The 26382-nt window shown below is 37.4% G+C and overlaps 1 protein-coding gene across 4 annotated transcripts; it reads left to right on the top strand.

Moving 5' to 3' along the window:
• The first annotated feature begins 58 nt into the window (after positions 1 to 58).
• LOC113060070 (uncharacterized) lies at positions 59 to 14477 on the top strand. Of its 4 annotated transcripts, XR_003278184.1 has the most exons (6): positions 61 to 734; positions 1487 to 1837; positions 6322 to 6448; positions 6674 to 7091; positions 8461 to 8584; positions 11732 to 14477. XR_003278184.1 is itself a non-coding variant. In XM_026228887.1 (3 exons), exons 1-3 carry the CDS (start codon positions 539 to 541, stop codon positions 6433 to 6435), a joined length of 672 nt encoding a protein of 223 aa, XP_026084672.1. In that variant the 5' UTR covers positions 72 to 538; the 3' UTR covers positions 6436 to 8454. The 4 variants fall into 4 exon arrangements, 1 of the variants encoding a protein (XP_026084672.1); XR_003278185.1 differs by having other exon boundaries at positions 59 to 734; positions 6322 to 7091; positions 11775 to 14477; XR_003278183.1 differs by lacking the exons at positions 8461 to 8584; positions 11732 to 14477 and having other exon boundaries at positions 72 to 734; positions 1487 to 1848; positions 6322 to 6791; positions 6968 to 8454.
• Positions 14478 to 26382: the final 11905 nt, after the last annotated feature.

Genomic DNA, 26382 nt, shown 5'->3' with positions numbered 1-26382 from the left:
ATATATAATTGTTCCTGCAAGAGTAAACTAAAATATATTTCCTTTTTACAACCAGGCATACAAAATATTTTCCACGTTCGTTTACAAACTTAAAGATTCCACTTGGATTCTCCATTGTTGACATTGCATTAACACAAGCTATCTATCTATCTATCTATCTATCTATCTATCTATCTATCTATCTATCTATCTATCTATCTATCTATCTATCTATCTATCTATCTATCTATCTATCTATCTATCTATCTATCTATCTATCCGTCATGTGACTCATGTGTAAGGTATGCCTCGTAAGCCCCATCCGCACTGCGCTGACGCAAGAGACGGGACTCCCTTACCAACTCGTCATGACACTAGCAACCGGCTTACAGCGGAGTCCATCAAACAAGCCTTCTGCGATTATCATAACTAACTTGAGTGCTTTCATTAAAATTAGACGTATGTTTGTGTCACAAGCGCAAACTGTGAAATATTTATTTTTACTCGCCGAGCCGTCCCATGACAAATAACGATACTAGTCTGCAAATCGAACTGTCCAATGAAATGTGAGGATGATTGTCTGATTGACCAATCAGAATTCGTTTTACTCGTGCGTCTCCCCGTTCCAGCATTACTTAACCGACTGTCTCTGCTGCAACATATTAACTGCAAAAACATCAGCTTTAAAGATGTTTCTGTGGATCTGCCGCGTTGGGGAAAACACAAACATTACCTTTTCGTTCATCTAGCGTCAGGTGAGGGAGCGATATTAATCCGGCAGAGCTTGAGAACACAGTTCAGCCCACTATGGTTCAGAAACACGATGTGTCAGTCACTCAACAGTACAGACTTCATTACAGATCTCACTCATTATATATTCACTCGTGTCATCATGATTCGATTATTTCCTCTAGATATTACAGCTTGATCAGTGAGTTTAGCTTGAGTGTCAGTGTTATGTCCCTGACTCACATCACATCCAGTGGGAGAGATGTAAACAAACGCTTTCAACTAATTATCTGCTCAATTAGTTGAGCATAATTCGTTTAAAGTTTTTAATTTTAGATAAACTGATCCAGAATCCAGAAACTGATGCATTCAGACTGAAAGGTGTAGCCATATTTAGCATTGAATTAAATAACATGTATCTCACCTTTTTTGATTTTTGAAGGTAACATAAAAACTGGCTTGAACATTCAATCATCTAAAACTGATGCTTTATCTCTCTCTCTCTCTCTCGGCTTGTTTATTTTTTGGTTTATTTCAAGAAGAAGTCTACAAAGTGTCCATTATTAAAGAAACATCCAATTATGTTACTGATCATTTTTGTATGATTAAATTAGAGCTAATCTGAGTGCTTTATTTACATTTTTAGCCTAGTCTAGTCATGAATAAAGACACAACAGAAGCACTTTGTTTGATCGGGTAAATTTTGTTGTTTAATTGCCATTTTGGTAGGAATGTTGTGTAGTGAAGTTGATATTAATGTGTCTTGCTTTCTTTCCAGGCACCTCTTGCAATTATGGAGGCTTAAACAGAGGAGCGTTTTTGGTGGAAGGAGCCTTTCCCCTCAAAGTTGATGGACTCTTGAAAGGACAGGCTTCGCCTTCACACCCTAGTTCGGGGTGCCGTCTGCAGGGCTTCCTGTCTGTCCACTGTCACAATGCATCCTCCCTGCGGGACGAGTTTGGACACACGGCTCTGCACCTCGTGGCCTCTCTGGGAAGTGTGACCTGCTTCAGTGGCTCCTGGACAACAAACATGCAGACATGCTGGCGAAGGACAAGGAGTCTGGGTGGACCACACTGCATCGCAGCGCTTTATATGGACAAATCACTGCCTCATGGGGCTCACCGAGGTGAGGCTCCTGTGAGTTTTTCATTGACCATTGCCAATATAATGTTTAGAGAGAAGGGTGACTGATGGCCATTGATATACACCACTGGCCAAAGGTTTGAAAGAAGTCTCTTCTGCCCACCAAGGCTGGATTATTTGATCGGAAATACAATAAAAACAGTAATACTGTGAAATATTCTTATTTTTTGAAATAACTGTTTTATATGTGAATATGTTAATGCACAGTGATTTATTTCTGTGATGTTCAGCTGTATTTTCAGCATCATTCCTCCAGTCTTCAGAAATCAGAATAATATGATCATTTACTGCTCAAGGAACATTTCTGATTATTATCAGTGTTGAAAACAGTTTTTACTTTTATTGATCAGAAGTGACAGTAAATACATTTCAAAAGATTAATATTTTAAATAAATGCTGTTATTAAAAAAAAAGTTAAATGACGCGCACAAAATCGCAAAATTAAATTGGGAATTATGTTGGTGCTGCTAGAGGCACAGGAACCACACACTTCACTTATATAAAATATATATATATGTATATATGGGTTAGTGGTCTCCAAATGAGCAAATAATTCCTGATTAAAGGTAGAGTACAGTAGGTGATTTCAGAGTGGCAATACCATGCATAAGATCCCACCTTCCCTTCAAATCACTCTCCAAAGCCACGCCTCCTCCAAAACACATGAACGCCCACAGAGAGGCTAACCAGTGACAAGATGAGAGACGGCCTCGTTACAGGGTTGAGTGCAGCACTGTCAGTTTACATCACTTTTCATTTAGCGGTGAGCAAACATTACAGTACAAAGCACATAATATTATAATAAAGCCTTCCATTCTCGCTTGGTCTGTAATCACGCAATAGAGCGCGCTGATGAAGTATAACGTCTGTGCGAACGGGTCAGACAGTCTATCGTAGCCCTCTGACCATAGGGATATGATTGGATGAATATTTTTTGATCCTCAGCCGTCCACAGACCACTTAGCTTAGCGATTGCTTTCGGGATGCAAAGAGACTTTCAGCAAGCATAATTACTGCCTGAGTAACTGGCCTGGTCGATACACGAGTCAGTCACTGTTGAGAACTACTGTGCTGCAGATCTTGAAACCCAGTGGACTGTGAAACGTGAGTCAGCAGAACAGCTTTATCTTCTCCTCCCCATTCCATTGGTTTATTGGTTTGTGTGATTGTTTATATGTTTGTGTCCTAGCGTGGTGAAGCACTGTCCATCCAGGACAAGGAGGGTCTTTTGGCCCTAGACCTCACCATTAAGGACCGCACAGCTCATGTAGTGAGCCACCATAGATATTGAGGGGAGCAAGTCCCCCCCAATAATTGAAATTCTTGCTCTGCTCCGCTGCACTACATTACACGGTGCTTTGTTTGTTGTTAGGATGACAAAAAGGTTTAAAAGTATCATGTTCAGTCTGGTGTGCCTGAGCGGTCTGACAGCAATCGTCAATGTCAAAACGATTAAGATGACCAATCAAATGAAAGTGGGCGGGGTTTACCGTTTACAGGAGCAGAGCGAGACCTCCAGCACAGAGCATCATTTTTAACCTTGAAAGAAAGCGATGTAAGATTGAAGGTGCAAATCATTTTATATTTGACAACTGTTTTAATGTAGAAATGTTGAACAACCAGCAGTAATATCCAGGGATAAAACTTAGGCTACTTGATTTTTAAATATGGTCGTTCTGTTATCATTTACATGATTCATGTAATTCCTAAATGAATGTGACAAAACAATAAATGTTTTGCATTTTTGACCTATTAGTCATACCAATAAAAGTACAGGTGTTTAAAATATTATTTACAAAAAGTTCAAACTGATTACTTGCTATATTATCCCTCACTATTTACTCGCTATTCTACTTCTTTATTTAACCACGTTCAAGACAAAGTTACAGCCTTGACTTCAATCAAAATGAATTTCTAAGTGTACCAACAACATGCTGTACATTTTCAAAAAATACAAAGAAACCGCAAATATAAAAAATATATAATTACAGGAAAAAAAAAACATATTAGAAAAAGTCCCATAACGAATAAAATAACCACACAGATCTAATAAATGCTACTAACTTGGAGAATAGTTAATTTTTTATTTTTTTTACTGCAGGTTTTCATCTTCAAAAGCTTTTGTTGATAATATTTTTAATGTGGTCACTACTAACTTTCTTCATTTAACATTTATTTGGATTAATTTCTGCTGATCATGCACATAGTGTTATGAAATCCTCATCTGCAGTGCAATTCCCAGAGGTTTGTGTGAGCAAGCGGGGCCTAAAACTCCCCAGGGTTACGTGTGACATCAAGAGAGGAGGGTAAAAACAGAGGACCCACAGGGAACCTCCTTCAAAACAAACATCTCCAAGGGTCCCTGCAAACCATCCCAGGAACTGGGACCTCTTTGTAAATTGTTCTTGAGAATGCCCTCCAGGATGAAAACGATGTTCTTGTGTTGGAACTGCTTTGGCTTACCTGACCCTGAAAGATGTCAACGTCATGCTTTAACGCTGTATAAGTTTCCATTTTTCCGTGGTCATAGTGGGGACTCATTTGCATTTTGGATGGATAACCAACATGCGCTCATATGTGGGTGGGAAATGTGATCCTGTAGCATTGCATGATCCCATTGTCAGCCTTTCCCTTGGGATTTGGGCGTTTTTGGAAAGAGTAGCCCCGAGTTGTTAAGGGGTGATCAAAATGAGTGTATTAAGCCAAATCTGTCAGCCGTTCAGGATGATGGAAAGCTTATAGAGATGCATCTTACCCTTGAGAAGACACTTCAGCAATGCATTTAATTTTTCATTGTTCAGTCGGTGTGTGTACTTGCATTCGGCTAATTAATTTCTGAAGTGCAGGGCAGGCCTTTAATTCTACAATGCTCATTGTGATGCCGGATCTTGTTTCCTGACGCTTTCATGGGCTCTCCAATGCCCCCTTACACGGACAGAGAGTGCATTGTGTCACGCCACGCTGTTCTGCAGATGCTTTCAGTTAAATATTAAAATATTCATTCAGGGAGAACAGCAGCAGATTAAATAAGCGCTGCGAATGCATGCGTATGGCAGCCCGTCAGCGCTGTTTGGACGCTTTACAGAACATCTCTTGCTACAGTTTCAGCCTTAAAGAGAGTGTTAAATTAGTGATGATGTTGACCTTGGCAGCCCTCGACTCCGAGCCGATCCAGAGCTGGCATGCTTTGCAGAGAAAGGGCAGGGCTGTCAAAGTCAAGCCCTTGTGATGAGCAGAACGCAGCTGGTTGTTTCTGGCCTGCAGTCATTCTGTCCAAGTCTCATTTCTTAATCAACCAATGATAGCATATTTAAAGTGGCCTCTAAAGTATTTGCTACACCAAAGATGCCTAAATGTTGTTGTGTTAGATGTCTTTGCAAAAATGGCCCTGAAGAGTGAAACCGGTTCTGATAAAGAGATATTTTGGGGGGCTCTCTTTCGTTTTGCTGATGCCTCTTGCTTTGGTGTTTTTCAGTGACTTGACCAGCGTGTCTCGAAGCTTGTGTCTAAATCTAAAGCAGCCAAATCACTCAGTGACTGAGTAGTGTGTTTGTGTGTATGATTTTATCTCTCAAGTAAACTTAATGATCTTGATCAAATGTTTAATGACTTTCTGGGTAACACAGAATCTTAAGATGAAGTCCTAAAAAATACATTTATGGGTTAGTTTCTTTCTGCTGATCCACTAACATTACTATTTAAAGGTTTGAGGTCAGTAAGAATATTTTCTTTCTTTCTTTCTTTTTGCAAGAAATGTATCATTTTATTAAGCAGTGATGCAGTTAATGAACAATGACAGTAAAGACATTTATAATGTTATAAAACTTTACTATTTCAAATAAAACTTCATAGAATAGAAAACTTTCTATTCATCAAAGAATTTATCCTCAAAATTAAGCACATTTTGCACACACACACACACACACACACACAAATGTTTCTGTCAGAGATGTTTCTTGAGCAGTAAATCATCATATTTTCATGATTTCTGAAGATCATGTGACCCTGAAGACTGGAGGAATGATGCTGGAAATACAGCGGAGCATCACAGAAATAAATTACAGTGTAATGTATATATTCTCATAGTAAAAGGTTATTATAAATTGTAATATTATTTCACAATTTTGCTGTTTTTACTGTATTTTTGATCAAATAAATGCAGCATTGGGCTAAAAAAGATGGACTTACTGAGCCAAAAAAATAATATAAAATAATAATTGTCATGTAGCCTTTGACCTCAGTTCGATCACACCAATCTTGGTTTTGAGTTTTAAAAGTGCTATTATTATTGTTTTATCTTTTTGAACCTAACATGATTATACTTTTGAAATGTTTGGCTGGAAAAGTGTGTTTGTGCTACCTAAGTGTGGTTTAGCATGCAAATACTGGTAAGGCAACAATATCCATGAGCTAGCACATAATCTTGAATGATGATGGTACGATTGTTGTGTTTTTGTGTCTGTTAAGGTGGTGTTGTGTAAGTACCACTCGGTCTTCCTGTCCCAGGAAGTACGTCTACACCTCTGGGCTCAACGCTCACCATCAGCTGGGACTGGCACCTCTACTCCAATTTATTGCTGAAGTCTTGTGTTCTGTAATAACTTGGTTTCATGACATACATTAAATACATTAAATACATGTTTACATGTTGTTCTGTAGTTTAACCTTGCTGTGAATGATTACAGCAATCCAATACTGTTTCTTCCAAAACCGAACATTGCTTTTTTGACGAATATTTTTTGTTTGCAGAAAGTTTGAGGCATCTGTACCTTGAACTGTAGGTAATCTCAGTTTTTGTGTTAATTTCAATTGACCACAGGTCACCTCTAAGTCCCTGTAAGGGGGGTCGGTGATTGGTGTAGCAGATGGCAGGTTCCACACTGTTCTTTGGACTCGAGATGCAGTGTATACCGTAGGATTGAATGGTGGCTAGCTTGGTAAGCTGCTCAAGCACCCAGATCTGTTTATCACATACAAACTAACAGGTTGTTTAACTGATCTAAAGTCTCTCAGGTGTTTTGCAAATCCTCTTCATGCAATTTCATCAGAGCGTCTGCTTCATTTGCCTCTTCCCATATGAAAACTTGTGGTCCAACCATTGTGATACATTCAGGTTACCTGCTGGAGCCCGATGGAGAGAAGTGCGTGACGGTTCCTCGACAGGTGTCCGCTCTGCACCACGGAATGTGACCATCACTCTGTGCGTGACCGAAAAGGGAGATATTTACCTGCTGACAGTGAGAGATTATCAGTGCAAGAAACTGGCATCCAAGTGATTGGAGTCACATGTAGGAGACTTGAGTCATTATCTTGACTTGAGTCGAGTCTGATCTACTTTGTTCAGTCTAACCAGAAAACTGATCTCATTGCACATCATCTAAAATATTGTTTTAGTCATTCTGAAATGCCTGAGCCAAAGTCTGTCATCAAAGTTCTTTGGTTTAATTTCGTCGTCTCTCAGAATTGTGTCAGACATCCAAATGCTAGATAACATGACAATGTTTGTTTGTCATTTCTTCTGCATTTCATTTTTCCAGCTGTGGTGGCAGGACTGTAAACAGTAAGTGATCAAATAAGAACCAATACTTAAAATACAAGCAATAGCACAAGCAAAAAAAAAAAAAAAAAACAAGATACAAAGGAAATTTACAGTACTTTTACATTTTCCAGGTAGGTCTAACACTAATATTTAGGTACAGAATTACTGCTGAAACTGAACTCAACTGTAAAATAACTGTAATGACACAGACAGCAGCAGGTTTATTTATGCACTGTTACACACGTGTTTTGCTTCTCACCGGTTTACATTTACTGAATTTTGTATGTATGTGACTGTTTACATGCAATAAGGTGTAAGACAACTCAATTCTGTAGTCGCACTCGGTTTCAGAGGTGACTTTATGTGCGTGTGCTTTAGGTGTGGGTGCACTGAAAACAGTCTATAAGAGGGTGAATGTGATTTCACCAAGTACAACACGTTCCTTGATCGACATCCTTGATGATCCTGGAACAACATCCTAATCAACCAATCAGATTTGAGGAACAAGTTTACAGGAAATGTCAGTTTTAGGCTTACTAAAAGGGTTAAGGCAGCATAAGTTATTCAGCTTTCATTCCCCTCTGTTTTTGGACCGTAGCAGTGACCCTATAATAAAGCGTGCAAGTACTGTATTGAGTCTCTTTCGTGTCTTTTTGCACTTAAATTGCTTAAAGTTGCTGGAATAGTTAAACTGGCAAGACGTAAAAGCACAGGCATTGTAAGAGTGGAATTTTGCATGAAATAGTAGAATTATGCACAATACCGAGTGCAATCCCGTGCTGATATTCAAGCTCTGCTCTGTCTCCTTCACTAATTCCTCGACTGTGAATGATGTGAGTTGCACCACTATGAAGTCACTGAGAAGCTGCAGCTGTGAATGTAGCTGAAACACTTTATTACTGACACACTGCCAATTCCCTAGGAAGTGATGATTTTGTTCTCTTGAACACATGAAATGGAAATAGTGCTTTATTCGCAAATGTTTAATGCAGTATTATAATTTTTCAATTCACAGCTTTGGTTGAAGACAAAGCTGCTGCTAACACTGTCCTTGTGTTGTTCTCCAGGCAGCTAGACCTGAAGAAAGTTCTGTTGAGTGGTGGTAGTTTGGATCATCGTATTGATACTCCGCTCCTGCATGATGGTGGAGGAGAGAAGCTGGTGATTTTGGCTCTAGATGAAGCTGGAAGGGTGAGTTATATGCGACACTGATATAAACTTCAGTTTCATAATTAAACATACAAATCAGAAACAGTAATAGGATCAAAATATTGCTCAAGAATACCTTGAAGATAAGCTAGGATCATTAAGCTGTTCCCATAATCAACTGATCTGATACCTGTTTCTTCCTAAAAAATGCTCATGAGGGATCGTCACACTGCTTGTTTTAAAAATATCTGTTCTTTTACTGAGAGGGAGAGTCTATTTCTTGACAGTCAAGTGAAGATGCTGTCATAATATTCACAGGGGAACATCAGTGCTCAAGTGAACACCCCATCAGTCTCACAGTTATATGAATATAGCTACTTAAATCAGAATTTCTAACTTTTCTCTGTAGCTGTAAAAGCTTGTTTCTAAAATAATTTGATCAAATGTGCTTATGTTAATCACAATTTAGCACATTGAAGTGACTTTTTGCCATCATGGAAATCTTTCATCTGAACTGGAATAAGTATAAATATGTTTGTGGTGTACATCACAGTTAAATCTAATGCTGTGTTTCCTTATATTATCACTGAAAGTACAAGAATAACAAAGGGCCTGAGACCGAGCCTTGTGGCACACCATATTTTGTTGGGTCAGGCAGATTTTCATTTACACAAATGAAGTGGTAGCAATCTGACAGGTAGGAGCTTAACCATTTAAGCTACTTATAAAGTTTCTGAATAGTGTTTCATTTTTATTGCTGATGTTTTTCCCCCATAATACACATGATTTCCAGCTATCTGGTTATAAAGTCTGTCTAATCAAGATGTTCAGTCTTGTGGATCTGTACGTGCCTTGTAAAAGGCTATCAGCTGGAGCAGCCCTGTTAGTGGAAGGGGTCCAAGTTGGATTTAGTCATGCTTAACGATTTAGCATTTTCACAGCATAAATACAAGTGTGCTTTCATATATTTATATATAAACACATGTTTTTCTATAATAAAAGATTCTTAATTTGATGCTGGCATTTGGTCTGCCAAGCACGTATGCCTAAATGTCTGGTAATATGCCAGAGTATCTTTACAGCTTGTCACTCCATCTGTTTATTAAATGCCTGCCTTACCGAACACCATCATTTATACTATTGCTCATAAGGGGTTTGAACAAACCCTGGTCCCTCTAATCATGTGGCATATTTTTTTCACCAAAGGTTCACTACTCCTTTTTTTTGTTAGTTTGTTTTTTGTATAGTCTGACTTAATATTTTCTGTGATGTGCAGAATGTAGACAGAGTTTTGGAATCCAGTCATAAAAATAGAATTTGCTGTATAATGTGGAATGTCATGGAATTTGGCATATTTTGGATGATTAAATCAAAAGTAGGGCAGTACATTTAATCAAACTGTGTTATTCTTTAGCATCTGTGAATAGTGCAGAAAGACTATTTAAACGTGAAGTCTGCATGTGTGAGTAAAGTACACTTGTTGCTCACTCATGGTGTTTTTAGCATCTGCCGTCTCATGGTATGAGGATATTAACACATGAACTTCATCTCCAGAGCTGATCTGAAAGTCACTTCATCAGCTTTTTGTGTGAGAAAACTATTGTTGTAGCATATACTCTTTAATGTCTTTACTACAAACTTCCAAAATAAAAGTTTACACTTATAAGAAAAGCAAATGGAATTAATTTTAGATTACATTTCAGGATTAATTAAATTAATGTTTATCTTAATTTGATTACCACCATTTTTGATAGTATATATGTATTAAATTATAATTTCAGAAGAATTGCAACAGCCAACACAGAGTTCTGTGGAAAAAAGATCCTTGTATCTGTAAAAATAGGATTAATTATTAAATAAATACAGTTTGGATTCTGAATTAAATTGATTAGGCATGATTTCTGATTATTAAAATTGTAATATAAAAAGTATGTAATTTGAAAGAAATGCAGAAATATTAAAACCAAAAAACAAATGGATTACAGGAAAAAATGTAATAGATTTCTTAGAGCCATAAAAAAAAAAAAAAAAAAAAAAAAAAAACTCATAATTTTCATGTCCTTCTTTCTTCAGTGGCAAAGAAAATAAGGTTTTTGAGGAAAACATGCCAGGATTTACGATCCCAGCTGAGGAATAAAGCTCTTATCTATCAGTTTCAAGATTTCAAGATTTTAATTACTTAGACATGAACATTTAATTTAACAATAAAATCCAGAAAAACAATATAGAGAATACAGAAAAAAAGAAGTAAGAATAAATAAAACAAAACACAATTTCAGAATTCAGGAGGCCTTATTTTTTCTATTCATATTCCTGCTTTCTTTCTCTGATCATTCATGCGCTCAGTGTGCACGTCAGTGAAGCCGTTTCGCTGGGCGTACAGCAGACAGGTCTTCATGGCCGATATCGCCCTGAGAAAGAGCCTATATCAGAGTCTATGTACATGTCACTTTATGTGTTCTTATTGATCCAGTTTGTTAAAACTGTTGTATATATACTTGACCTAAAAGTGTCGCTGCAAAACACATATAAATCAAAACTTCAATCCCATGCTCTGCCTTTTTCTTTTTATTATCTTGGGGAGAAACACATTTATATATGTGGTTATCAGATGCATTTACACTTGTTCAGTTGTGTCTGAAATGCATCTCCATCCATCTCCTCATGTGGTTTGCGTGATCAGTCCATCTTGAACACCTTTCTATGGGCATTTACACCTGGTCTTTTTAGCTTTGTAGCTCTGCTGCTTAAAAAAAAGTCTACAAAAGCCAATTATGTTATGTCTACAACAGTGGTGAATGCTACCTTTCAAGCAGGATTAACACAGTTAACTGAAACTGAAACCATAAAAAAAGTTTCCTGAAATACAAACAAACATTAAAACATTATAAATAAAATACATTAGATGCCAAAGCAACATTTCTCATTTATTGAGAAATATAGCTTGATGTACTAAAATTCAAATAAAAATGAATGAAAACAATAAAATATATATTCAAAAAGATTTTTCTTTTTTAAATAAATAAAAACTATTATAGTATCTCAATTATACTAACATAACACTGCATTCAAGAACTATTAATGGAATAACATTTTAAGAAAAAAATCATTCAGTTCCTGTATTTTGTTTCCAATTTTCAGGATATTTTCAGCCTACTTGTGTTATCATTTCTTCTCTCTGTTCTTCAGCTTGTATGAAGTTCCCTCCGCTTCTGTGTCCACGTTCTCCCAGCACTTCCTGCGCCTCCTGACCGAAGCCGATGAGACGGACAGCATCCATGACGTGAGACAAATACATCCTGTCACGCGGTCGGACTTCTTCTGTAAAGCGCTCCTCCTGGAGGACTGCTAAGAGGGTGTGGAAGATGGAGAGGTGAAGAAAGGAGAAGGGGCGGTGGGCTGTGATCTGCTGGTCCTGGAGAAGGTTCCTCCTGAGATGCTGGAGAAAGAGCTTCACTTCATCTATACAGACTCCTGTGAGATGCTGGTTCACGGGACCCGGCCCATCATCCCCCGCTCTGATCCTGAACCACAGTCTGCAGACTCTAGGGCTGGAGAACCGCTCCGCTCTGGACGTGTACAGCTCTCTTCCTGCTAAGACTCCTGAGGATGCAGACAAGCCCAAAACCAGTAATGACAGTGAACCTGGACAAGACCCAGTGAAGATGCTGCAGGGTGTCGCCTAAAAACTGGGCTTGGGGAGATGCTCTCTGAATGAACCCTCCGCCCCTGAGAGTTTGTTTGTTATGTTGAAGAAGTAGTTGAAGAAAAATAGAAAATTAGCTGAACATGTCCTCACCCTCGAGCCATCCAAAATGTAGATGAGTTTGTTTCTTAATAGGAATGGATTTGGAAATCGTTGCATCACTTGCTCACCAGTAGATGCTCTGCAGTGAATGGGTGCCGCCAGAATTAAACAGCTGATAAAAACATCACAATAATCCACAGCAGTCCATCAGTTAATGTCTGGAGAAGAAAAAATATGTGTCCATATAATAACGCTGTCTTCAGTAAAAAGGCTGGTTTTACTGAATCAGGAGGGAAATATTCATTCATATTCACTGATGAAGCACTGAATATACATCTTTGCTCCATTTTTTATTGGACAGGCAAATCATGGCGCCCCAGTTTATTAATGAATAGACTACTGTTAAAAAGTTTAAGGGTAAAAACTAAAGACAAACATTTTCATTATTTGAAATTAAACACTAACTGAATATATAACCCAAACTTGATTTATTTCTGCTAAATGCCAAGGCAAATTTTCTTAGTTAAATCTAGCTTAATATCTATAGACATAAATCTAGTGCTGTCAAACGATTAATCACATCCAAAATAAAAGTTTTTCTTTACATAATATATTATGTAAATTATTTTAAAATGAAATATTTCATGTTTTTGCAGTTTCTACTGTATTTTTTAAAGCAGCTTTGGTGACATTTCAGTTCAAAAACACCTTTGGTATTGTATACCTCTCTACCCTGACTAAACTCAACTATTATAAATAGAGATAATTACCGATTCTCAGAGGGATTTTGCCCATCTGTGGGCACTTCATTAACTTAAGTGATAGTTGCAAATGACTAGAAAACGTAAAACTCAGACTTTTTTCTTTTCTTTGTGAGACTGAAACTAAAGTTTCTTGCTAAAAATCCTTAATTCTTATGGTCCTTTAGAGCTTGACCGTCCCTATTTATCTTCATTTAGCATCTAAGGCATTCTTTGTGCGTGTTTCACGTAAGAAACAAAGTGTGCATTATCTTATCTTCATATACATGGTGTGTGTTGAAATGACACGAGCTGTCTCTCTGAACTGGAAGTGTTGTGTTGATGTGAATGTCTTCTGATTATTATCAATGTTGAAACAGTTCTGCTGCACAATATGAATTTGATTTCAGGATTTGAGTAGAAAGTTCAAAATGAAAGCATTTTTATTTGAAATATAATTTTTTTATCATTATTAATGTCTTTACTGTCACTGTAGATCAATTTATGCAACCTTGTTGAAAAAAAAAAAAAAAAAAAAAACCTTTCTGACCCTAAACTTTTGAAGAGTAGTATATTACACACACTGTTTGACATATTCCAAGACGACTGCAACTTGATATTTTGAATAGTATGGAAAAGTAATAATAATTGAACTTTTATCTTTCACTTCACTTATTGTTATTATTCCATTGCATATAATATAACATGCATAGTCCATAATGTGGCAGTGTAAACCAGACGTCCAGATGAGCTGATTTTGTCCATGTGCTGTGTGCAGTGACGCTGAAGAACGCTGCAGAGTTGCTGGAGTTTTTTCAAGTTATTCCAGACCTGTTTGAGTTGACTGTAGCCAGTTCACTTTCATAGTCTTTTTTATACTGTGAAAGTCAGTGGCTATACTCAGCTGTCTGGTCACCAACATTCCTCAAAATCTGTGTTCAGTAATGATATGTTATATATATAAATATATTTTTTATATAAAAGCACGAAAGATAAATTGTGCTGTTCCTCATGAGGCTTTCTTTGCATGTTCTGAGACTGAGCAGAACACAGATATGTGAAGTCAACTTTTACTAAACCTAAACTGTCAAGTGCATGCCAAAATGTGTCAAAATGCAGTGATTATTCTCATAAACCATTGTTGGTTCTGTAATTGACCGTAAACAATTGAAAATGAAAATACGTGCATAACCGTGAATTAGAACCATGCAGCTCTTAAAGTGACAGCAGCCTAATAGTCCTGCTGCTGACTGTCTGCTTAATATCAATCCAACGTAAGACGGAGAGAAAATCACTCACTGCTCTTGACTGAAGGACTTTTGTAGCTTTAATAAGAAACAAGGGAAGACTATGCTGTTTTATGTTAGGCTACATTCAGTTATTACATTTCTGTAATAGTTTATTGAATACTTTAGACTTGAAATAAAAACTTAAAGCGCTTTTTCGTTCCATTTGTATATATATTTTTTCTATTGTATTTGTCCTTTGCTTTATTTGATTTTTTTTTTCATTAACTGTCTGTTTAAATATTTTCAATAATTTGAGAATTTTTTTTAATGTATGTATGTTTATTACTAAAGTTAGTGACCCTAGTATTCTGCTGTGGTACTGAGAATTGTAAACTTTCTCTAAATGTCTCTAAAATCTAGATGTCAAAGCAACCTAATTTATAGAATATATATATATATATATATATATATATATATATATATATATATATATATATATATATATATTTGATATATACCAATATCTTTAAATAAATCAGTTATATAAAGTTCTGGTCATGTGGCCGAATCATAATCGTGTTAAAGGAACACTCCACTTTTTTGAAAACAGTATCATTTTCCAACTCCCCTAGAGTTACACAGTTGAGTTTTAACATTTTCAAATCCATTCATCTGATCCCCGTGTCTAGCGGTAGCACTTTTATCTTAGATCAGTGGTTTTCAACCTGTGGTGGTATTGCAGGTGGGCCGCCAATTATTTTCTGTTCATTTCCAGTCCCTTCTAGGGCTGTGCGATTAAAAGAAAACGTCCTAAAATCACGATTTGAGCGTGCGCATATGCCCAACTCCAGGTTCACACACTGTCTGTGATGCGCCTTTTTTCTGAGCCAATGTTGACGGATCAGAGCGTTCTCACTGCGGTAAAAGGCTAGAAATAAAAACGTGCGAAATAATTCATGTCTAACACATGAGCATAGAGTGAATTTGTTAGTGAACAGGATGCAGTTTAAGTGAGAGGAGACACGTTTTAAGTGTGCACACTCTCTCCTCGCAAAGCAGCGTGTTTCTGAGCAAGCACGACTGGTTTTGTGACAGAGCAAAGGAAATCTGTTGCGAACAGATAGATTCGCACTCGTGCATTATTTTAATGTGCTTTCGCGTTATATTTATGCGCTCTCACTGCTGACCGCATACACATACTGTATACACACTGCAAACACCTGAGGCACCGCTACAATTAATGAGCTCTATGAACAATGCATGGCAAAAAAGAAAAAAAAGTCCCTGTATACAGGATTTTTTTTTTTTTTTTTTTTTTTTTTTGCCACAGGTCTATACATTTTTTTACATCTTCACTATAGTGATAATTTTGACTTATGTCTGTTCTAGAGATGTTACAACTTTTTGATAAAGCTCTGATTGGTTTTCTTTTGGAAATATGTTTCAAATTAATCCTGAATGCATTTATGACTGTAAAAGCACAATTGCAAAATTGATCAAAAAAATCGTGATAGTTTTTTTTTTTTTTTTTTGTCCATATCGCACAGCCCTAGTTTTTTCAATAAATATAGTTTAAAATCTAGCTTCTGAGTACTAAGTTATTAACCCAACAATAGCGGGGTCAGTTAATTTTTTTGAAGTGGGCTGCGCAAACATATGTGTTTGGTTGTGTGGGCCGCGAGTTGAAAAAGGTTGGGAACCACTGTCTTAGATTAACATAGATAATTTAATCTGATAGCATGACTGTTAGCATCTCGCTCAAAAATGACCAAAGAGCTTCTATATTTTTCCTATTTAAAACTTGACTTTTCTGTAGTTACACTGTGTGCTAAGACCATGACAAAGACTAAGATAAGAAAGGTTGTGGTTTTTTAGGAGCCACAATAATCAGAATTATGATTTTAGCCATAATAGAGAAGCCCTATCAAAACAGTTCTATTGGTATGAATCACAACAAAAGGTTTCCTCTTCTCACCATGGCTGCATTTATTTAATCAAAAATGCATTAAAAACTGATATTATTACAATTTAAAAGAAGTGTTTTCTGTGTTAAACTGTAATATATTTCTGTGATGCACAGCTGTATTTTCAGCATCATTCCTCCAGTCTTCAGTGTCACATGATCTTCAGAAATCATTCTGATATGATGATTTACTGCTTAACTGTCACTTTTGCTCAATGCAATGCATCCTTGCTGATTAAAAGCATTCATTAAAAAGAAAATCCCCAAATGTTTGAACAGCAGTTGCTCATGTGTCTGTCCGTCTCTCTGTCTGTCAGAGATCCTGAGCAGATCTGACAGATTCGTACAGGAGGATGGTAAGTCTAAATCATGGCTCTCGTCTGCTTCATTGAAGCTCTGCTGAGAGATCCTGACATCAGACTCCTCTGACAGATCCCAGCCATGCAGAGACGTCTCATCACGCCATACGCAGACGCTCCGGATCTCAGCGGCTATGAGGACGAGAGTGGGACTCGGCTGTGGACCGTAAGAGCGGCTGTGATGCTGATCACTCCAGGTGTGAGATCTACCTGCTGAAAGACTATAATATAAATATAAAGTACTGTCCAGCTGTATTCAGAGTGCTCTCTGTGTTCAGTCTTGCGATAGCCTGCTGAAGAAGGCCAAGATGAGGGCTAAGAGGAAGCCCCGGCGGTGGATACAATCTGTCTGATGTGATCCAGAGCCCGTCCCCTGCAGGTCAGCTCCTCACGCTGCAGATGAGTTTGACCAGAGCAGCACTCTCACTATCACTTATACTCAGGAGTTTAGGATTATCAGATCCCTGGGTGGTCTCTTTGAGATGGACCAGTGAACAAGAGGCATCTTACCTGGGCTAAGGAGAAGAAAAACTGGACTGTTACCCAGTGGTACAAAGTCCTGTTTTCAGATGAGAGCAAGTGTTGTATTTCATTTGGAAACCAAGGTCCTAGAGTCTGGAGGAAGGGTGGAGAAGCTCATAGCCCAAGTTGCTTGAAGTCCAGTGTTTCCACAGTCTGTGATGATTTGGGGTGCAATGTTATCTGCTAGTGTTGGTCCATTGTGTTTTTTGAAAACTAAACAGCTTTTTGAAGATGTTGATTTCATGTTCCAGCAGGATTTGGCTCATGCACACACTGCCAAAACCACCAAAAGTTGGTTAAATGACCATGGTGTTGGTGTGCTTGAGTGGCCAGAAACTTCTCAGACCTGAACCCCAGAGAGAATCTATGAGCTATTGTCAAGAGGAAGATGAGAAACAAGAGACCAAACAATGCAGATGATCTGAAGGCCACTGTCAAAGAAACCTGTGCTTCCAGACCACCTCAGCAGAGCCACAAACTGATCACCTCCATACCACGCTGAATTGAGGCAGTAATTAAAGCAATAGGAGCCTCTACCAAGTATTGAGTACATGTACAGTAAATGAACATACTTTCCAGAAGGCCAACCATTCACTAAATGTCTTTATTTGTCTTATGAAGTAATCTAATTTGTTGATATCATGAATTGGTGGGTTTTTGCTAAATGTGAGCCAAAATAATCACAACTAAAAGAACCAAAGACTTTCACAATTTGAGTTGAATTACTGAAATAAATGAACTTTTCCATGACATTCTGATTTATTGAGAAGCACCTATCCTTGCAGCAGAACATACCAGAGGAAATATTATAGATCGCAAGAGTAGCTTTCAAATATTGTGTTGGAAAAAATGGGGGAACTTCAAGTCAGAAGTTCAGAACCACTGATCAAAATGAGCTCTGTACCACAGTGCACTGAAAATCATGTGATGATCACAAAACAGAAATGAATTATTATGGTATTTCTATTGTTCCAGTAGTTTTACTAGTTTGGGCGGGATCTGTTCCTCAGGTTCAGCTCGTTCAGTGGAGTGTCTGCCGGAGCTCATCACGTCAACAACAGAAGAAAACAACAGCTATAGTAATATTTAATTCAAATTTATTTCAAAATCATTTTTACTTTTTAGTGTTTCTTTACTTTTTATATATTAAGATATTATTTTTTTGTTTAATATATAATATACTGTACTCCTATTTATTTATGTATTTTAAATGTAAAGATAGAGTAGTAACATTCTTGTAGACTGCATTTATTTGATAAAAAAAAATGAAAATATGAAATTTCAATTTGAAATAACTTTTCTGTGTGAATATGCTGATTAAATGTAATTTATTTCTGTGATGCGCAGCTAAATTTCCAGTTTTCAGAAATCATTCTGATATACTGATTATCTGCAAAAAGTGTTGAAAACAGTTGTAAAAACTGTGATGCATGTTTTTTTTTTTTTTTTTTTTTTTTTTTTTTATACAGAAGTTGAAAACTTTGTAATAGAACGTTTTGTAACAATGCAAATGTCTTTGCGGTCACTTTCAGTTTAATACATCCTTACTTTATAAAACTAATTTCTTTAAAACATAAATAAATAAACACACTTATGATAGTTTATATTTTGTATTTAGATTCAACACTGTTTTAGTTCAAATAGCTAGATGACAGGATTTTCGCTGATGCATGAACTGTTCATGTGTGTAGGATGAGAGACGTGGCCTGACAGGGCTGAAGACTCCTCCTGACACCCCTGTTCACTCATTCGTCCGCACCTGAACCCATGCCTGCAGTCAAAGCCAGGTGACCGATCTGCTCTCACAGAGGATGTTCTTGAGTGGTATGGCTGTGAATCTGAATGTGTTCAGTGTCTGTAGCCCAGCTCCTGTCCTGGACCTCAGGGCCATCCTGGAGAAGGAGGCTGACTCTCTGAACAGACAGGAGTCCCAGTCTGCCATCACGGTAGTTCAGCTGCTTTAGACGCTTATTTACAGTGCATTGTTTTTTTTACTCTATTCTCTGCTTATCGCTCTTATTAACCCCAGCAGCAGCAAGGTCTCGGTCATCCCCAGTAAGATGTCTCAGAGGAAGATGATGATGGCTCAGTGAGGGCAGCACAGAGAGTATGTCACGTCTCTTCCTCCGCTCAAACCTGTCAAGACCTGGTGAGAGCCTTATTCCATTATGTCTCACAAATGAAGTGATTAGGGCTGGGGATCGACTTATTATCGACGTTTTTTTTATTATTACATTCAGTGAATATAGTTTTAATACAAATGCTATTGATATTTCTAAAGAATGAACAGTAAACATCAGTTTACAAATGGTGAATTAATAAAAAGAAATGAAGAACCACAGGCCTGTATTTTAAACCTGTTGTTTTTCTAGTAATCAGATGAAGGCATAAAACATTAATTTAATTTATCCTAATCAAATGAAAATTGATCCACACAGTGGATGAAGGAGAAAAAGGTTGAAAAAGTTGCTCTTAGTAAATACGGCTGGCTACAAAGCAACAAAATAGCCTTATTTTAAAGGGGAGGGGGGTATCATTTTCTATACCCACTGATATATGGTTTTATTTTTAGTTAACAATAATAATCTTGATACTAATGCATTGTAACATTTAACAAGTTGTATAAATAGTATACCATGATGATACCCTTATGCGTTAAATAACACATCTTATTATTGCTAACAATTTCATTTCAGTTTTCAGCATTAAAACGTAAAAGACCATCAACAAATAGAATAAAAGGTGAAACATAAATGCATACATGAACAATATGGTCACTTTACATAAGGGAAATTAGTTCAGGTGTCCTAGTTTAAGGGTGGCTTTGGCAGAGCTGTTATCTTTGTCTGGTTTAGTGTTCATCAGTTGTGTCACTCTTCCAAACCTCGTGAAGTCCCCGGCCTCCTCCTGCTTCTCCTGGAGAAACCAGCAGGGTGAGGAACATCTCGTTCAGTGCACCGTCTCTGTTCACTCAACGCCTGATGCAGATGACACACGGAGCTGGAAACATATTCAGATCTGATCTAAATATGATTGGCTGGATCTACTTTATCTGTCTTATCACACAGCTGCTTGCCACATAAGGCTTGTGTCAGGATTAGACACAAAATATTGTTCAAGATTTGGCAGACGTTTAATTTAGCTTGGCTGGACAATTTAAAGGGGTCATCTGATGCTCATTTTCTACAAGCTGGTATGCTTCTTAAGGGTCTTCATGAAATGTCTAACACAGTTTGGTTAAAATTCCTCAATGGTCGTGCATGTCTCTTTAAATGCTAATGAGCTAGTGCTCACCCCGCCCCTCTCTTCCATCAGGAGAGCAAACACAAGACGTGAAACACATCTGTTTATGGATCAGAAGTGGTCTAAATAATTCTTCTGCTGCCTCCCTTTGAGATGTCTTACATCTCCTCTTCTGTAGACGCTCACTAGGTTTGGATCAGAGCTCTTGTGTGTTATTCTGGTCCTGCTTTATCTGTATGTTCCAGCAGGTGGCGCTGTAATGCTTCAGTTATGAGACAGTACATCTGCTGACATGCTGCTGTGTTTTGTGAGTTTTGGCTGATGTTACTTTTTTCCTTTGTGTTGTTTTCTCAAAGAAATGGTATGTGCTTAGTTCTGCAACAAGTGAAATGACCCTGAACTCGTTCCTATATATAACTAGACAGATAAAAACCTCTTTTATTTAATTGTATTTTATTGAAAAATGCCATTCCATAGTTTCCCAAGTGATCTCATTTAAATGTGGAAATCAGTAGTTTTGAAAACACACAATGTCTGTGTATATGAATTGTGTGCAGATTTGTTAACAATATAAAAGTAGTGTTTAAAATTAAAGATGATTTTTCACAACAAAAACAAAAATCCGTCCACAGTTGGGAAGAAACAGTTTAGATTTAAAAAAAAAAAAAAAAATGTCTGAGCTAGGTAAGCATTTATTTGCTGAAAAATACGGCAAGATCTTAAATTATTACAGTTTGAAATAACAATAGAAAATAGTAATTTATACTAAAGTGTAATTTATTTCTGTGATACAGCTGTATTTTCAGCATCATTCCTCCAGTCTTCAGTGTCACATGATCTTCAGAAATCAGAATAATATGATGATTTACTGTTCAAGAAATATTTCTGATTATTATCAGTGCTGAAAACAGTTGTGCAGCTCAATATTTTTGTGGAAACTGTGATGCATTTTATTTTTCAGGATTCACAGATGAATAGAAAGTTCAAAAGAACAGCATTTATTTGAAATGGTTATCTTTTGTAACATTATGAATGTCTTCACTTTCACTTTGAATCAATTTAATGAATCCTTGTTAGATAAAAAAACAAAACAAATCTTGTTAATGCAACAGAAAAAAAAGTAAAAAAAAAAAAAAGAAAATATCTTTTCTATGTTTTAGTTTTTTTTTTTTTCGTCAACTTTTGTAAGACAACTTTTGAAACCAGAGGGAACATATTTGGGCTTTTTGGTATGTGTTGCATTGCATTGTGGCTGATTTGTGCACCGTGTTTATTATGCAAACCCAGTGTCATCTGAAGTTGAGCTGATTCAGACTGTTATGTTGTGATTTAAGAGTGTGCTCTCCAGGACGTCTAGCCGCAGGTTCTTCAGGATGTTTCTCTCCAGCATGTGTCAGCTGATCTGACCTGAGCCTGCAGATGTGTGACTGTGGCCAGGCGTCTCTCCGTCTCGGTGTCTGTCACATTAGCTGTCTGCTGGGCTGTGTTTATGACTCCAGCGCTCAAGCACAGGGCTGAATATTTATCAGCAGCGCTCCACTGCACGGCTGTGATTGTAATCTCTTTTGATAAGGGCAAACTCTGTCACAAACACACGAGCGTGTGCTGAGAAGAAACTCACCATGCATCGCTGTTCTCAGGTGGAAAGTGTTTTATTTTAGTTTTGCGTGCTTGTTGTGTATCAGTTTTTAATTTGTGCTCATTATTGGAGTCATTTCATGACTTTCAGTTCTGTGAACATTTCTGGAGAGTCTCCATTCCTCCAATGATTTAAACCAAACAATGTAGTAAAATATGCAACACTGCCCATTCTTTCAACCTAAAAACAACTAAAAGAAGAATTAGCTGAATCATTAAAGGAACGGTTCGACCAAAAATGAAAATGTGCTGTAAATGTCCTCCCCCTCAGGATCATCTGAGATTAGGATGAGTTTGTTTCTTCATCAGGTTTGGAGAAATGTAGCACTGCATCAGTGTCTCATCAATGGATGCTCTGCAGTGAATGGGTGCCGTCAGAATGAGAGTCCAAACAGCTGATAAAAACATCACAATAATCCACAGCACTCCAGTCCATCAGTTAATGACTTCTGAAGACTTTTGAAGAAGTTTTGTCTTTGTAAGAAAAATTTAATTAAAGTGTTTAGCTTGAAACCATTTCCATAACGCATAATAACGCTTCCTCAAGTGCAAAAGTCCATCTCCTGGTGTCTCTCACATCAAAACCCAGTCACATATTTGTTTAGAGCTGTTTTGGACCGTTTTTGCTTGATCTGTGCATATTTCGCTCCTGATTCAGACAAGAAGACTTTTTAATTAGAGAAAGCGATATTACGGATAGAGAATGTAGCGGTGTAAATGTGTTGACTTATTTAATGATTTATTTGTTTCTTACGTGCAGCTTTTCACAAGACAATAACTGATGGACTGGAGTGCTGTGGATTAATATGATGTTTTTATCAGCTGTTTGGACTCTCATTCTGACGGCACCCATTCACTGCAGAGCATCCATTGATGAGACACTGATGCAATGCTACATTTCTACAAACCCGATGAAGAAACAAACTCCTCTTGTATGGCCTGAGGTTGAGGACAGTTTGGCTGATTTTTATTTTTGGGTGAACTGTTCCTTTAAGGAGCAGTAGAATGGGAACAATCTTAAATTCATATCCCTGCTGCTTAAGTCAGTTGAAGCATTTGAACTAACTTCCTTATTTCTCTTCAGAAGTTGTTACTCAGCATTTGTATCAGTAAGCACTGAACCTTGTTCTCTTCCAAATGAAAGTCTAGTGTATGCAGTCAGATGGTCAAGACAGTGACTGTAACCCGGCATGCTGTTTTAATCAAACGTGTTTCAAACTTTTGCAAAACTGCTTTCAAACATTTCTTCTTGGGAAAATAGGTTACCATTTAAAACTTTGGAGCCAGTAAGATTTTTCAAAATAAGTGTCCTCTGCTCACCAGGACTGCATTTATCTGATTAAAACTACAATAAAAAGTGTGAATAAAATATTATTGAAAATTTCAAATAGTTGTTTTCTCTGTGAATGTTAAAGTGTAATGTATTTCTGTGATGCTCCGCTGTATTTTCAGCATCATTCCTCCAGTCTTCAGTGTCACATGATCTTCAGAAATCATGAAAACATGATGATTTACTGCTCGAGAAACATTTCTGATTATTATCAATGTTGAACACAGTTGTGCTGCACAATATTTTTGTGAAAACTGATGCATTTTATTTTTCAAAATTGTTCTGTAACATTATAAATGCCTTCACTGTCACTTTTGATCAATTTAATGCATATTTGCCCAATAAAATTATAAATTTAGCTAAAATATCTTATTTACCCCAAACTTCTGAATGGTGGTGTATATTTGAAAACATTTAGAAGAAAAATGATTAAGATGTGCACACTTATTCACTTAAGGTATGAGGAAAATATTCACTGATATTGATTTTACATCTGTTAAAAATTGAATTAGAACATTAAAACTTGTCTGAAAGCAGTATAACAATGTAAAATTAAGCAAATAACACTTTTTCAGAATCATAATCAGAATGAGCTTTATTGCCAGGCATGTTTACACATACGAGGAATTTGTTTTCGTGACAGAAGCTCCGCAGTACAACAGAATGACAGCGACAGAACATAAAACACATAATAAAAGAATAAAAAATACAAATAAGTAGATAGTGAATGACAATATACACAGAGATGTATAAAGTACTAGAGAACCATACTTGAGTAAAAGTACAAGTGCTCTATCAAAAAAGTGACTTGAGTAGAAGTAGAAGTGCTCTTTAAGCACCACACTTAAGTAGAAGTACTAAAGTATTCAACATTTTTTGTACTTAAGTATTGCAAGTAGTCTATTTTAAAATTTACTACTCAAGTACTGAAAGTAAAAGTAGAAGTATTGTGTTATGTAGCTATTAAAGAAAATAGTCAAAAGTTTGAACATATTGTTTTTACTATTTCAAATGATTAACCTAAAGGACAATCACAATTCCTTTGACTGTAACTTCTTGTAAACAAAAAACAGTTAGTAGGGTCAGTTAGCCCAATTTGCAAAATGATGTCATTAATAACTTACCCTCATGTTGTTTCAAACCCATAAGACATCAGAGGGTCATTTGGAATTTTTTGAAGCATCGAAAATACATTTTGGTCAAAAGATAGCAAACACTACGACTTTATTCAGCATTGTCTTCTCTTCCGTGTCTGTTGTAAGACAGTTAAAAACAAAGCAGTTTGTGATATCTGGTTCGCGAACGAATCATTCGATGTAACCGGATCTTTTTGAAACAGTCCACCAAATCGAATTGAATTCGCGTCTCCAATACGCATTAATCCACAGATGAATTAAGCTGTTAACTTGTTTAATGTGTCTGACACTCCCTCTGAGTTAAAACAAACCAATATCCCGGAGTAATTCATTGACTCAAACAGTACACTGACTGAACTGATGAAGAGAGAACTGAAGATGAACACCGAGCCGAGCCAGATAATGACTCGTTCACGAGTCAAGAACCGTTTCTGTCAGACGCGTCCGATTCGTGAACCGAGGAGCTGATGATACTGCGCATGTGTGATTTAGCGTGAAGCAAACCGACACACAGAGCGTCTGGAACCGAACTGATTCTTTTGGTGATTGATTCTGAACTGATTCTGTGTTAATGTTATGAGCCCATGTGCAGTCAACGCCAATGACGCCATTGCATCGAGCGCAAAAGAATCGGTGAACTGTTTTCTTCAACTGGCTTATTGAATCGAACTGTCAGAAAGAACTAACGTTACTGGTCATCCAAAAACCGATGCAACCGGTTCTTGACTCGTGAACGAGTCATTATCTGGCTCGGCTCGGTGTTCATTTCTCTCTTCACAGCAGTTCAGTCAGTCTTCTTAATCGCTTGTTTCGCTCAATGATGTGCCAGCTTCATCAAACCTGCCATCTACAGTTCTGGCAGTGGTTTGTAATGGAATGATTCGTAACATTATTATAATTGTAACGAGTAACGATGCAGCACATAAAAAATATATCGGAGTAAAAGTATTAAACTAAGCGAAAATATGTACCGAAGTAAAAGTGGAAGTAGGAGAAAAAAATAATACTCTAGTAAAGTACAGATACCGCCTTTTAGTACTTAAGTACAGTAGTGAAGTAGTTCTACTTCGTTACTATACATCTCTGAATATACAAATGACAATTGTAGGCAGGTATATTACAAAATGAAGTTATGTATGTACATATATATTGTGTGCAAAATTTAAGTGTATACTAAGTATGTGTGTTAGATAAATAAGGTGTATGTGTATATAAATATAAAGTGTAGTGTGTTCGCCGTTATTATCAGCTGTTCATAAGATGGATTGCCTGAGGGAAGAAACTGGTCCTGTGTCTGGTCGTTCTGGTGCTCAGTGCTCTGTAGCGTCGACCAGATGGCAACAGTTCAAAGAGGGAGTGTGCTGGATGTGAGGGGTCCAGAGTGATTTTGACAGCCCTTTTTCTCACTCTGGATAAGTACAGTTCTTGAATAGATGGGAGAGTTGAACCGATGATTCGCTCAGCAGTCCGGACTACCCTCTGTAGTCTTCTGAGGTCAGATTTAGAAGCTGAGCTGAACCAGACAGTTACTGAAGTGCAGAGGATGGATTCAATGATGGTGGAGTAGAACTGTTTCAGCAGCTCCTGTGGCAGGTTAAACTTCCTCAGCTGGCGGAGGAAGTACAACCTTTGCTGGGCCTTTTTCACAATGGAGTCAATGTGAATGTCCCACTTCAGGTCCTGAGAGATGGTGGTTCCCAGGAACCTGAACGACTCCACTGCAGTCACAGGGCTGTTCATGATGGTGAGTGGGGGGAGTGCAGGGGGGTTTCTCCTGAAGTCCACGATCATCTCCACTGTTTTGAGCGTGTTAAGCTCCAGGTTGTTGAGACTGCACCAGACAGCCAGCTCTTTTACCTCCTCTCTGTAAGCAGACTCGTCACCGTCCTGAATGAGGCCGATGAGTGTGGTGTCGTCTGCAAACTTCAGGAG

Source organism: Carassius auratus, chromosome 41 (genome assembly GCF_003368295.1).
Source record: "Carassius auratus strain Wakin chromosome 41, ASM336829v1, whole genome shotgun sequence".
NCBI classification, from domain to species: Eukaryota; Metazoa; Chordata; class Actinopteri; order Cypriniformes; family Cyprinidae; genus Carassius; species Carassius auratus.
The sequence above is the reverse complement of the archived record's forward strand: the minus strand, read 5'-3'. Positions and strand labels throughout refer to the sequence as shown.

What these genes read in the sequence shown, in the direction of transcription:
- LOC113060070 (XM_026228887.1), top strand. Translation starts at nt 539, where the DNA reads ATGAAATGTGAGGATGATTGTCTGATTGACCAATCAGAATTCGTTTTA. An exon ending in TTTCGTTCATCTAGCGTCAG is followed by an intron (nt 735 to 1,486) that starts GTGAGGGAGCGA and finishes CTTTCTTTCCAG; the next exon opens with GCACCTCTTGCAATTATGGA. An exon ending in CTCACCGAGGTGAGGCTCCT is followed by an intron (nt 1,849 to 6,321) that starts GTGAGTTTTTCA and finishes GTGTCTGTTAAG; the next exon opens with GTGGTGTTGTGTAAGTACCA.